The 14,405-nt window shown below is 41.8% G+C and overlaps 1 protein-coding gene across 1 annotated transcript; it reads left to right on the top strand.

Moving 5' to 3' along the window:
- The first annotated feature begins 4,558 nt into the window (after positions 1-4,558).
- LOC110800073 (uncharacterized) lies at positions 4,559-5,734 on the top strand. The gene is made up of 3 exons (XM_022005358.2): positions 4,559-4,916; positions 5,043-5,276; positions 5,469-5,734. Exons 1-3 carry the CDS (start codon positions 4,559-4,561, stop codon positions 5,732-5,734), a joined length of 858 nt encoding a protein of 285 aa, XP_021861050.2.
- The last annotated feature ends 8,671 nt before the right edge of the window (positions 5,735-14,405 follow it).

Raw genomic sequence — 14,405 nt, forward strand, 5'->3', positions numbered from 1 at the left:
GTCGTCGGGCACGTCGCATCCAATGAAAGCAACTTCTTCTAGTTTCGCAGGATCTAAGATGACTTCGTCAAGCTGCTCGGACTTGGGCTCTTTGTAGCCTGCTGGGTCGGAACTGGAATGTAGTTGCTATAATGAGGATTTATTGGTGGATGAGGGCTTTAAAGATGCCTTGTAACATTCTTTGGACTCTTGCTGATCTCCTTTGATTTCCTGAACCCCCCATCGAGTTGGGAATTTAATGGTTTGATGGTACGTCGAGGAATGGCCTTCATGTCGTGGATCCAAGGCCTGGCCAAGATAATGTTGTAAGATGAAGGGCAATCAATGACGCAAAATTTTACATGTTGGTTGATTCCTTGAGCGTAAACAAGTAGGGTGACTTCTCCAAAGGTGGTCTTTGCCTCGCCGCTGAATCCTATCAGCACGGTGGATTTTTTGACGACATTTGTATCTGGGTTGAGCCCCATCTCCTTGAGGGCGTCGAGCATCATCACATTAGTTGAGCATCCATTGTCGACTAGGACTCGTTTGATCATGCAATTTCCAACGGGAATGGATATCACCAAACCATCGTGATGTTTATCCGAGATGTCCCCTGCATCAGATTCATCAAAAGATATAGGGGTTAGATACTTCGCGGCTACGGCTCGGGCCGGTCTGTCTATCTCATTTTCTCGAGCATGCCTCTTCGCTGCGGAATAAGTCAAACCACAAATGTCAGAACCTCCAGCAATGAAATTTACAGTTTTAGTATGAGGAGGAGGTGGAGGAGGTCGAGATGGAGAGTTAGAGCTGTCTTTGTTGACGACGCCACGAGCTTTGTCTGACATGATGTCTTTGAGGTATCCGTTCTTCAGCAGGTAGGCTACTTCTCTTCTTAATGCAACGCAATCGTTGGTGGTGTGACCGATGTCGGCATGGAAATCACACCATTTTGAGGGATCCTTCTTTGATTCGGGCTTACTGGACTTCGGCGGCCATTGCACTACTTTTCCCATCTTCGAGAGGTGGTTCATCAAACCTAAAGTGTCAACACAGAAAGAATATTCGTTAATCCTTGGGGGCAGGTCTTGACTGTTTTTCCTGTCGGAGTCGTCGTCTTCTTCCACCACTGCTACATGTTGAGGTCGGGAATAAGGGGCAGGACGATCATTGTTTCTCTTGGGGTAGGATAGTCTCCTGTCCGTCTTGGTGTAGTCATTGGCTCCTTTTCTGGAATAAAGAGTTTCTTCCAACCTGACTTGGGCCATTGCTTTGGCTTGAGCGTCTTCAAACGTCTTGCAGGGGTATTTGATCAGATCCCTCCAAAGATCGGTTTCACCATACAATCCCTGTCTGAACACTTCGATCGCTGTTGGGATGTCACATTCAGGTACAGTTACCTTCTCTCTGATGAACCGAACTATATAATCCCTCAGAGGTTCATCTGGTCGTTGAACCACACGATACAGGTCGCTTGTTTGCTTCTCCAAACACCTGCTGCTGGCGAACTGCTGATTAAACATGTTGTCGAGGTGAGGAAAGGAGGTGATGCATCCATTTGGCAGGCTAGTTAACCACTTCAAGGCGGGTCCAATCAGTGTCGAACGGAACCCTTTGCAAAGACTAGCTTCCCTCATATGTTTGGGAACTGGGATCGTCATCATCCGCTGCTTGTAAGTCAAGATATGCTCCCTTGGGTTGGTTGTTCCGTCATACATAGGCATATTGGGTGGGCTAAACCGCTTCGCGATGTCGATCGCGTCGATGGGGTCGGCATATGGTGAGTCGGCATAGCTGTCGAGGTTGGCTTCTTTGATTGGTGTCGGTACTCCTGGAATTTTGTTTATCATTGTCATGATTTGTTGGATTTGATGGTTAGTGTTTTCACAGATGCTGTTGAGCACTGGGACTATGGGGCTGAATGTTTCGGGGAGGCTGGCTTGGAGGTGTTGGTAATAGGTGTTTTGTGGGTATATATTGTGAGGTTGATGAGGAATGAATTGCGGCACAACTTGTTGCATGTAGGGAGGCATTCCTTGGGCAGCATGGGTACCTGCAACATAAGGGAAAGGAGTTACGAAACCATGACTAACTGGAACGACTGACCTGTTGAGAGGAGTGTATGGAGAGTAGTTTCGAGAAGAATCTGGGCGCATTAGGGTGTTCGGGAACACTGCTTGCAGCGCCTGACTGGCTAAAGGGACTGTCATCGTCTGGGGGGTACTCCTGGCGCCGAGGTAACTAGGTTGACAACAGGCTGAACGATTTGCTGAGAGAAGAGTTGATCCCATGGCATTTGAGTCGTCGGTGTCGATCCTTGCGCCGGGACTGAGACGGGTAGGGGCATTGACATGGTTACCATTGTGGGTGGTAACGGACGAGATACCGGATTGGAAGCGGGAGTCGGCATCATGGTGGATGTCGTCACGCCGACCTGAGATGGGGCAACCTGGGCCGCCGTCGTAGTGGCGGCGATCACTGATGTACCTGCAGAAGATGATCGAGTTGGAGGCGGGGGAAGCCAACTCGGGTTAGAGCGGGGTTGATTTGGCAGCGGCTCGAACTCGCGGATCTGTTCGAGGATTGGGCCTCCTGGTTCGCCAAAGTGTATATGGAGGGGATGGTCCAGAGCGACTTCGAGATCCAAGAGGCGGTCCAGACCAAAGGTGTCTCGCCGATACTGGAACCTTGACCCGGTGGCGATGGAGGCGGTGGATCTGACCTGGGAGTGCAACGCTTCGTTTTCCTTCTGGAGGATGTTGATGCGTTGCTCTATGGCTTCAATGCGGCAAGTGATATCATCGGATGAGCTAGCATTTCCGGCCATGATGATTGGAATGGAATTATCAAGCTGTTTTTCATTGTCAGCCCCACGGTGGGCGCCAAATTATTTTGGGCAAATTCTACTTAGAGATGAACTTGCCTTGATGATGGTGCTAACAATCGACTGAGCAAGATAATTTAGTGTGACGAGAGCAAGTTGTAAGGACATAGAATGAGAGTATTGTTATTACTTAGCATTCGTATATACAAACTGACATAATTAAGCCTTTTTATAGGCTTTCACAATAAGAATGTAACGTATGTACTTAATTGTACATAATTGCGTAATGATGGTCTGCTCATCAACGATTTGTAACCGCTGCATTGATCCCAACCGTTGAGAGCGAGTCTGAAAGGTGCTACCACACACCTTGCTGGCAACCACATAGGCTTCACTTGCCACGTCTGCCCACGTCACCAAGAGGGTATTTTCCCCCCTAACAATAATCTCATTCTAATTGCCATGGCCGGAAATGCTAGTTCATCCAACGACATCACTCGTCGAATTGAAGCCATGGAGCAGCGCATCAACATCCTCCAAAAGGAAAATGAGGCCCTGCACTCCCAAGTCAGATCCGCCGCCTCCATTGCCACCGGGTCTAGCTAGGTTCCAATACCGGCGAGATACCTCTGGGCTGAGCCGTTGTCTGGACCTCGACGTCGCCCCTGATCAACCCCTCCATGTACCTTTTGGCGAACCGGGAGGCCCGATCCTCGAGCAGATCCGCGAATTTGAGCCGCTGCCAAGTCAGCCTCGCTCGAGTCCGAGTTGGGTGCCTCCCCCCCCCCCCCCCAACTCAAACATTTTCTGCAGGTACATCTGCGACCGTTGCTGCTACAACGGCTGCCCAAGTCACCTCATCTCAAGTCGGCATCCGTCTCCAATCCGGTGTCTCGTCCGTTACCTCCCCCGATGGTAACCATGTCGATGCCCCTACCCTTCTCGGCTCCAGCGCAGAGACCAATACCGACGACCCAAGTGCCCTGGGACCAACTCTTCTCTCAGCAAGTCGTCCAACCTGTTGTCAACCTAGTCACCTCAGCACCGGGAGAGCCCCCTCGGATAATGGCGGTCCCCTTGGCCAGTCAAGCACCACAAGCAGTGCTCCTGCATACTCCGATGCGCCTAGACTCTTCTTGAAACTATTCCCTACACAACACTCCTATCAGTTCAGTTGTTCCGATTAGTCATGGTTTCGTAACTCCTTTCCCTTATGTTGCAGGTACCAGCGCTACTCTAGGGACACCTCCTTTCATGCAACAAGTCGTGCCGCAATTCACCCCTCAAACACCCCATAACATGTACCCACAAAATACCTACTACCAACACCTTCAAGCCAGCCTCCCCGAAACGTTTAGTCCCCTCGTTCCAGTGCTCAATAGCATCTACGAAAATACCAACCACTTACTCCAACAAATAATGACCATGATAAACAAAATTCCTGGAGTACCAACACCAATCAAAGAGGCCAGCCTAGACAGCTATGCTGACTCACCATATGTCGACCCCATCGATGCGATTGATATCCCGAAGCGGTTTAGCCCACATAATATGGCCATGTATGACGGAACAGCCGACCCCAGAGAACATATCTTGACCTACAAGCAGCGGATGATGACGATCCCAGTTCCAAAGCACACGCGGGAGGCCAGTCTTTGCAAAGGATTCGGGTCGACATTGATCGGGACCGCCTTGAAGTGGTTAACCAGCCTGCCAAAAGGGTGAATCACCTCCTTTGCCCATCTCAACAACATGTTCAACCAGCAATTTGCTAGCAGCAGAGGTTTAGAGAAGCAGACAAGCAATCTATGCCGTGTGCTCCAACGCCCAGACGAACCTTTGAAGGACTACATAGCTCGTTTCATCAGGGAGAAGGTGAATGTTCCAAAATGCGACGTCCCAACTGCAATCGTGGCGTTCAGACAAGGATTGTATGGCGAGACCGACCTATGGAGAGATCTAATCAAATATCCCTGCAAGACATTTGAAGATGCCCAAGCCAAAGCCATGGCCCAAGTCAGGTTGGAAGAAACTCTTTACTCCAGGAAGGGAACCAATGACTACACCAAGACGGACAGACGACTACCTTACCCCAAAAGAAGCAATGATCGTCCTGCCCCTTATTCCCGACCTCAACACGTAGCAGTGGTGGAAGAAGACGATGACTCCGACTGGAAGAACAGTCCCGACCTTCCCCCATGCGTTAACGAATATTCTTTTATTGTTGACACTGTAGGTCTGATGAGCCACCTTTCAAAGATGGGAAAAGCAGTACAATGGCCCCCGAAATCCAGCAAACCCAACTCGAAGAAGGATCCCTCAAAGTGGTGTGACTTCCATGCCGACATTGGTCACACTACCAACGAGTGCGTAGCATTAAGAAGAGAAGTGGCTTACATACTGAAGAACGGATACCTCAAGGACGTCTTGTCGGATAAAGCTCGTGGCGTCATCAACAAAGACAACTCAAGTTCTCCTTCTCGACCTCCTCCACCTCCCCCTCATACTAAAACTGTAAATTTTATTGCTGGAGGTTCTGACGTTTGTGGTTTGACTTATTCTGAAGCGAAGAGGCATGCTCGAGAAAACGAGATCGACAGACCGACCTGAGCTGTAGCTGCAAAAACCTTAACCCCCATATCTTTTGACGAATTTGATGCAGGTGACATCTCCGAAAAACATCATGACGGTCTGGTAATATCCATTCCCGTTGGAAACTGTATGATCAAACGAGTCCTGTTCGACAATGGCAGCTCCACCAACGTTATGATGCTCGACGCCCTTAAGGAAATGGGGCTTAACCCAAACACAGATGTCATCAAGAAATCCACAGTCTTGATAGGATTCAGCGGCGAAGCAAAGACCACCTTTGGAGAAGTCACTCTACCCGTCTACGCCCAAGGGGTCAACCAACAGGTAAAATTTTGAGTTATTGATTGCCCTTCATCTTACAATATTATCTTGGGCAGTCCATGGATTCACGACATGAAGGCCATCCCATCGACATACCACCAAACCATCAAGTTCCCGACTCGATGGGGGGTCCAAGAAATCAAAGGAGATCAACAAGAATCCAAAGAGTGTTACAAAGCGGCCCTGAACCCCTCAGCCACCATCAAGTCCTCATTATAGCAACTACAGTCCAGTTTCGACCCGACAGGTTACAAGAGCCCAAGTCTGAATAGCTCGACGAAGTCATCTTGGACCCTGCTAAACCAGATTAAGTCGTCTTTATTGGATATGACATGCCTGACATTATCAGGTCGGAGCTCGTAACATTTCTCAAAGCCAACACAGATTGTTTCGCATGGTCCCACGAAGACATGCCAGGTATCAGTCCGGACGTCATCACTCACAAACTCAGTGTCGATCCACATCACAAGCCCGTCAAACAAAAACGACGAAAGTTCGCCCCAGAACGCAACCAGATCATCAACGACGAGGTCCAACATCTGCTAGACACCGGGAAGATCAGGGAAGTCAAATACCCAGATTGGTTGGCCAACGTCGTAGTAGTCAGGAAAAAGAACGGGAAATGGCGTGTTTGCATAGATTTCACCGACATCAACAAAGCATGCCCTAAAGATTCCTTCCCATTACCCCACACCGACGCCATGGTTGATGCTATTGCTGGGCATGAAATTCTCACTTTTATGGACGCATTCGGTGTGTATAACCAGATTCTGATGCACCCAGACGATTAGGAAAAGACCACCTTCATCACGGAACGCGAAACTTATTGTTACAAAGTCATGCCTTTGGGCTTAAGGAACGTCGGTGCCACCTATCAACGCCTTGTCAACAAGATGTTCAGGAAAAAGTTAGGAGACACCATTGAAGTCTACATTGACGACATGCTGGTAAAGTCCAAGAAAGCTTCAGATCACATTTCACATCTCCAGCAAGCCTTCGACGTCCTACGAGAATACAACATGAAACTCAACCCCACTAAGTGCTCGTTTGGAGTCTCCTATGGAAAGTTCCTAGGCTATATGGTCACCCAAAGAGGCATCGAAGCTAGTCCCGACCAGATCCGAGCAATTATCAACCTATAGTCTCCACGAAATCAGAAGGACGTGCAAAAGTTAGCAGGACGAGTAGCTGCCCTCAACCGCTTCTTCTCCAGGTCGTCAGACAAGTGCAAATTATTTTACGACATCCTCAGGAAAAACGAGAAGTTCAACTGGATTGACCAACATGAAGCTGCGCTACAACAACTCAAACAATACCTGTCGGAGACCCCACTACTGTCAAACCCAAAGGACAATGAAGAATTACAGGTGTATCTTGCAGTCACAGAGTCGACCATTAGTGTAGTATTCGTACGAGAAGAAGACAACAAACAATTACCCATTTACTATGTCAGTAAGTCTTTACTTAGCGCCGAAACAAGGTAATCACATCTTGAAAAACTTGTACTTGCATTAATTGTCGCTTCTACTAAATTATGTCCTTATTTCGAATGTCATCCTATAACTGTTAGAACTAATTATCCCATGAAGTCAATCATGAGGAAACCCGAGTTATCTGGCAGGATGTCCAAATGGGCAATACAGTTAGGTTGTTTCGACATCAGATGCAGGCCTACTTCGAAGTAGCCAAAAGGCTCGTCAGCAAGTTCGGCTCATGCACCTTGCAACAAATCCCAAGAGATCAAAATACCCACGCTATGCCTTAGCCAACCTTGGCTCAACCATCAAACCCAAGCTCACCTCCATCCCCGTAGTTCACTTAATGTACCCAGCCATCACAAAAGACAACCTACCCATCACTGAACAAACCCCACCAACTCAAACTCCCACGTCATGGCGCGATCCCTACATACATTGGCTCAAACTGTAATACCTCGTATTTTTCTATAATTATTAATATATTTTATTATATTTATAAAGCATTTCGTCGTATTTATAAGAAATTTTTATAAATTAATTCCATTAAATGAGAATTAAATGCTTTTTTTTTATTTTTTTAAATATTAAATATTTCAAAACCGTATTTTTATTAAATTCAATGAATTTATTTAATCGGGATTTATTGGGTCGTATTTCGAAAACGAATATAATTTAATTAAAGCCCAGTTGATTTTCCATGATCAAACCCAACAAAGCTTGCAAGGAGTTTAATGAATTGAGCCCGGAAATAAGCCCAACTAAAACTACCATAACCTAGCCCACATGGGAGAGAAAAACTATAAATAGACCCTCTCATTAAACTCCCCACAAAAATTTCAGCACTCCCTCTCTCTCCTTTCTTTCTCTCTCCTTGCGGCACCCTCACCCTCTCTTTTGTCCGATCCCTTTGCTTGTTGCCCAAGGCACGCGTCGTGCCCAGCCGTGCATGCAATCCTTGCCCAGCCCCTCCTTGCCTCGCCCCGCAGTGCAGCGCCCTCGATGCTGCTGTGTGTCGCGTGTGCCTCGACCCGCCAAGTAGCCACGCAGCGCGGAGCCTCATGCCCGCTCGTTGCTGTGTCGCGCGCCCAGCGCCCTTGTCCCTCTCGCTCTTTGTTGCGTGCTCGTGCACACTGCCTACTGCGGTGCGTGCGTGTGTTGTCGTTGTTGTTGCGTTGTTTTTTCGACGCACACACACACACACAACTAATTGTGTGTGTGTGTGTTGTGTGTGTGTGTGTGTTAATTGGAATAATCAAATTTTATTTTCAAAAATATTAATTTTCTGTTTTAAATTGATTTAATTGTTGTGATTAGTTTAAATATTTTGGTTGTTTAAATTAATTAAAACGGTTATGAATACCGTATTGGTTTAGTATTGTGTTCTAATTAAAGATATTGGTTTTGATGATTGAATTTATAATTTTCAGATTTAATAAGTTAATAAAGTGTTGATTTTTGAAGTCAAAACATGTTTTTATGATAAACTGTTATTAGGGTTTTAATTCCAATTGATGAAGCGATTGATTCACATAATTTAATGACAATTTAAATTATGGGAATCAACTTAAATTTTCAGATTGTTTATAAGCTTTAAAAAGTTGGTTTTTAATGGTTTTAAAGCTAAAAAGTCAATGTTTTTATGTTAGGAATTGAGTTGACTATTTGAGACTATTAAATTAACGATTAACGATTGATTTCTAATTAAACTAAGAGTTTTAGAATCTTAAATAGTTGCTGGAAATTTAGTAAACATGCATAATAATTTAGTTATCTTATTGTGTTTATAGGAGTTGATTTCAAGGGAGTCGTGATTCGCACAGTGGCCCCCGTACTTAGGTATTCCAGGTACGTACAAGACTAGGGTGACCACCCATCCCTTGAGGACTTTATGAAGTGTATTGAATGCGAATCATGTGAACTTATATGTTGTTGTGAATTCAAGATTGATGATTGGGATTGAATATGTTATTATGAATTCATGTTTGATATTGAGAACGAGCATGTTATTATTATTATTGAATCTATGTGAACGAGCATGTTATTAAGTGAATTACGCTTTATAGATTCTATTGAACTATCATGTTATGGACTTTTATAATCATTGAATTATGTCAAGCATGTTGTTCAAGTTGGTTTGCATGTATGAGTATTGCGCATGCAAGTTGTTATTATTGTTATGTTATAGTACAGGATGTCTAGCATAATTATTGATCCAGTCGAATATTGCCAGTGAGCAATATATATTCTACCAAGGGGTAGAATATGTTAGAGAGTCTATGTGAATTGAATTAAGGACAATTCGTGCTAAGGGCACACCCCGCTTGTTAATAGGCAATGTCGGGTTATCTCAAACAGTGTTTTTGAGAAGAACCAATGGGAGTAATTTCACTTGAATCTATGTTTGATCACAAGTCCTAAAGAAGTAAAATAATGAAGTGTCATTGTTGAATTGTTTAATTGCTTAATTGTTTGTGTGTTTTGAGTAGAGTCTTGAGTCGCCTTGAACATAATATTCTAAGTAACGTAAAGTGTAACCCAAAGAGCTTCAAAACTCTTGGATCGTATATACCTTGAGTATGAACAATGGGGGGAGTCTTGCCGGAAAACTTGTACTCCTAGAATGATACAAGACGTTGTGTCATTCTCTTTTATGCGGTTGTGCATTGGAATTCCTGTCGGTATGGCCCGACTGTCGGTAGTAGCCCGACTTATTTTGGTGTATGGTTGGCTCCCATCACCCTTTTCTTTCCTTTTGAGGATACTTTACTTTACCCGTTCGAAGCTACTTTTTATTAATCTGTGAGTCAAGAGTCGTGTCAAGTGTCGAGTCTTGTCTCCATGTTTGTTTGTCTATTCGTTCATTATATGGCTTTTGCATGTGGATTATGTAATTTGTCGAGTGAAGCATGTTAGGATAGAATGTTACTAGTATTTTATGCACGCGATGCGTGCGAAATTATATAGAAACTTAAAATTTTATTACAACCACTAAATATAAACATTAGATAAAAAAAAGTTCACAAAGTTCGTATTTAAATAGTGAAATACAGTATGCATGCCTTTACATGACAAAGAATCTAAATCTTAGTACCAAAATATAAATTCCAAAATTCCATCAATCAAACTCAAGTCCTTGGGATATTTGTACCGGTTGGTATTTAGCCTAGATTTCACAATACCCAAGTCCATTGGATGCTTAATTACTGTCAATAATGATGTAAACCAAGGGCCTTCACATCAACAGGGTATTAAAACCAGCCATGCTTATGCTTCATTAACTTATCCAACATTGCCCTACAACTCTTAAGTACCTTACTCAAAGAGTTGCTCATCCCAACTGCAGATCCCGACTCCCCATTATTCCCCATGCGTTTCGATTTCTTGTTTTGTTCCGTAGGTGGGATCCTGTCCTTACTCAATATAAAATCAGAACTCACCTTTGGGGTCCTCTTCTCCTTCTCCACATTGTCACTACCACATTGACTATGATCTGGAACAGTAACACTCAACTGATCAATAGGCCTACCCTCATGCCAACCCACTGAACCAACCTTAGAATGAACTCTCTTCAACTTCCCTACATCATTAATACCATCATCATTAATAAATAGAAGGAAATCTGGATTATCATATAGCAAAGAGATAGAGATGCATGTATGATTAGCGGCACCAAATTATGAAATTATCAGAGCGTTTTAATCAAATTTTAGAAAACATAATTTAGAAATTCAATTATAAATCCCCAAAATCAAACCCAAATAATTTAGAATTTCAATTAAAATAAAAGGTGAAAGTTATCATAAAACACCAAAAACTCAACAAAATAAGATGGTCTACAACAGAGCATCTTATATGCAACAGAATTTGTATGAATCAACAAAATAAGATGAATACACATGATTTTGACATAAAAAGACGTCTAGAAAGAACACATTTATACCTTGCAATCAACTTGTTCCTTATCCGGAGATTCATCCTTTTCCGTCACCAAAATTCAGCTTGGTTCAGTGTGTTCTTTAACAAATGGGTTTATTCACATATCAACTCACTAAATCGACAATTACCAGCTATATATGCACTATATATAGTGCCTAAATCAACTCACTAAATTAACTCACTAACAATATGATAGGTGTTTAGTACTGATTCATGTTGTTCTTTAATAACACATATGATACCTGGTTAATATAAAGAACAATCAACTCCTGTTGCTGATGTTGTTTCTGGAATGTTCTCAGAATCATAATCAACCGACATTCTCAATCATATTCAACCCCAATTACTCTTCAAACACAACTCATATTCCATTCTGCAAATATCAAAAATCAAATGAAAAATTAACAATAAATCATGATGAAAAATTAACAATAAATCAAGATATATTGCTATAAAAAGATGATGCTTATATTTCCAATTTTCCACTACAATTACACTTGAAGGAACCATATGAGAGGAAATTGCATACCATACTTTCTTCTTTATTTAAGCAGAGCTGCTATATTTTTTGGTATTTTTTAATTAAGAGCAGCAAGCAGAGGAAACATGGAATAGTTCAATTACCTGGTTGTTACCTAGTAAAATAGTTCAATTACCTGATAAAATCAGCATATTTAGTTAAAGCAGCATATTCTGCCTATTCTTCCTCTCAACAAAAGTTAAATCCATGAAACAAATACACATAACCATGTCCACATATACATTCAGAGATCATGAAGAAATAACATGTCTGAAAATGGTTCTCAACATGTTTATACAAAGAAACATGGAATTCGATATTAGGGGTGACTCCCAGATTTATTCATTATCAAATAAGCAAATAAGAGACAAACCTTAATCACATTGTTGGGTGCTGTAACATCCTCAAAGTGGATAGCATTACCAACATTATACCTCGCTCGGGCTGGAATATATGGCTGTAAAATTACTCCAATATATGGCTGTAAAAATTATCGAGCCCCCATTTCTAAAACCTGTGACCGCAATATACCTCGCTCGAGGTTTACAAAGCCCGAGAGCAAAAACTACCCTCTTCCTGTCCATAACATACCGGAAAATCATAATCAAATACACTAAGAACAATTTGACTTAAATTTGATAGAGACGGACTAATTCGACTCACTAAAAAACTCACAAAAAAGAATTAAACAAATAAATAAATACCTTTATTTAAGAGATTGAAATGATACCTAGAAGTTTGGGTTAATCAAAATCTGCGCCACTTTTCAGCTTCTGTAAACAAAACAAAATCAAACACAAAAAAATTCACATCAGGAAATCAAGATTTCATAATGAATGGCAGCAAAATGACTCCACATTCATTGTTGAATGAGGAGGATCACCACAGTAATTCTAGAACAGCCAAATACCAAGTTCAAACATTACATATGTTCTAAAAATGAGCTAATGGTGAAAACTAATCACAATTTTCCACGAACCCCAAATGCACAATTAAACATCAATCGGTGAACTCCAAAATCAGGAAATTAACACACACTAAAAAGTAAGGAAAAACAAAAAACTAATAGAGGGAGTAATGATGAATTCAAAAATCAGAAATGTTAGAATACCAAATTTGTGATCTGGATATCTTGCAGATTGTAGAAAGGTTCGATTTTTATTTTTTAAAAAAACCACCTCAGAAAACACCTGCAAAATCGAGAAACAAACAGAATGAGATATTGATCCAACAAAAATCAACAAATTAACCTCAAATCAAATTCAAAATTAAAAAGTCTAGGAGAGAAAAACAAACAATTCCATAAAATAACAAAAATTAAAAAGTGTTTGCATTATTCTTCTGCCTGTACTATTTCTGAACAAATTGGAACAAAAATGAACAATGTTTAGAGAAATTAACACAAACACTGTAAAAAACGGATGAAATTAAGAAGAAATATTACAAATTCATAATGCAATTGATTTTTCAGTAACTCAATTATACAGATGCGTTAGAAGGCCTATTGTTCCAGGAATTGCTAAAAACGTCTAATTGCAAGAAAAGACAGATATAAACATACCTTCAATTTCGATGAGCCTCCAAACAATGGAAAACATGACAATCTTCAAGAATTTCAATGCATAATCTCCGAACGAATTTCGGTGATGAATTTCCCAAAACCCAAAACATTTGTTTTCTCAAATAAAAATTAATAATTTCAAAATTTTCTAGATCGAAGAATTGATTGATTGAAATAATAATTTCGTAGATTGAAGCAACCCGTTACTGGATTACCAGCGAAAATCATAACCCGATTACCAGCGAAATCAATTTTTCGATTCAAATGCGTTTCGAAAACCTGGAATTCCGAAATCTGCAACCCCAAATTCATCAACTCCTACATTTGTCGCAATTTTTGTACAAAACAATCTCTGAGTCAATGGTGAGGAACGCCGAGAAGTAATGAAAGGCATTTGATTAATAAAAGTAAAAAATAAAAGGTATTGATTGGAGGAGAGATCGAGATGAGAGATTGAGTGATGGGAGGAGAGATCGAAGATGAGGGAGGAGAGAGAAAGTAGGCGAGAGTGAAAGAGGCGGAGGAACTCTAACCCTAGAAACGAAAGTGAGGGCTCAGCAAGCAGTCAAGCATCCGTAAACATCGAAAGGAGGGGTATTTTGGTATTTTTCAAGGTGGACACAAAAAAGTTAATTTACTTAAAAGCCCTCAGGAGCTGGCTTATATAATAAAGATTCTATCTTGTTCGTACTCAGCTTTTACTGACTTCGTGCTTCATGTCTTCTAGTAATGGCCTTTGCCTTAATGACCCTATGATGATCCATCAATTGCATTTGCGTTGTTGGGGAGTAGATTTATAATAAAGCATGTTTGTAGAGATAACTTGCGGGAGAACTTATCATGGGATTCGAGTTGAGAGTTTTATTCTTCCGTAATTTATAAACTCTATTTTATTTTGTCATGACTACTACTAATACTATTTTCAGTTAATGGATTTTAAATGGTTTAATACTTTGGATTTGGAAAACGGTTCCAACTTGTTTTAATGACCATTAATTATTTAGTTAATATGTTTTGAAAGTTAGTTCATTCCGCTGCGTAATTCTAGTAAATAGCCTTAGCCGTTATCACGTTGGCGGTAATATCTTCGTAAATCCTGTGTAATAAGTTGGAAAATGTTTTATAAAAAGCAAGGAATTATTAGGGTGTTACAAAGTGAAGATTGAGCATAGGAGACCTCAAGGGAAGGTC

The sequence above is a fragment of the Spinacia oleracea genome, chromosome 4 (assembly GCF_020520425.1).
Source record: "Spinacia oleracea cultivar Varoflay chromosome 4, BTI_SOV_V1, whole genome shotgun sequence".
Taxonomy (NCBI): domain Eukaryota; kingdom Viridiplantae; phylum Streptophyta; class Magnoliopsida; order Caryophyllales; family Amaranthaceae; genus Spinacia; species Spinacia oleracea.

Bases quoted from the DNA above. Each gene is read 5' to 3' on its own strand.
- LOC110800073 (XM_022005358.2), top strand. From the start codon at position 4,559: ATGTTCAACCAGCAATTTGCTAGCAGCAGAGGTTTAGAGAAGCAGACA. The intron at 4,917-5,042 runs GTCCTGCCCCTT...TTGACACTGTAG, and splicing joins CCCCAAAAGAAGCAATGATC to GTCTGATGAGCCACCTTTCA. The intron at 5,277-5,468 runs GTTCTCCTTCTC...AATTTGATGCAG, and splicing joins CATCAACAAAGACAACTCAA to GTGACATCTCCGAAAAACAT.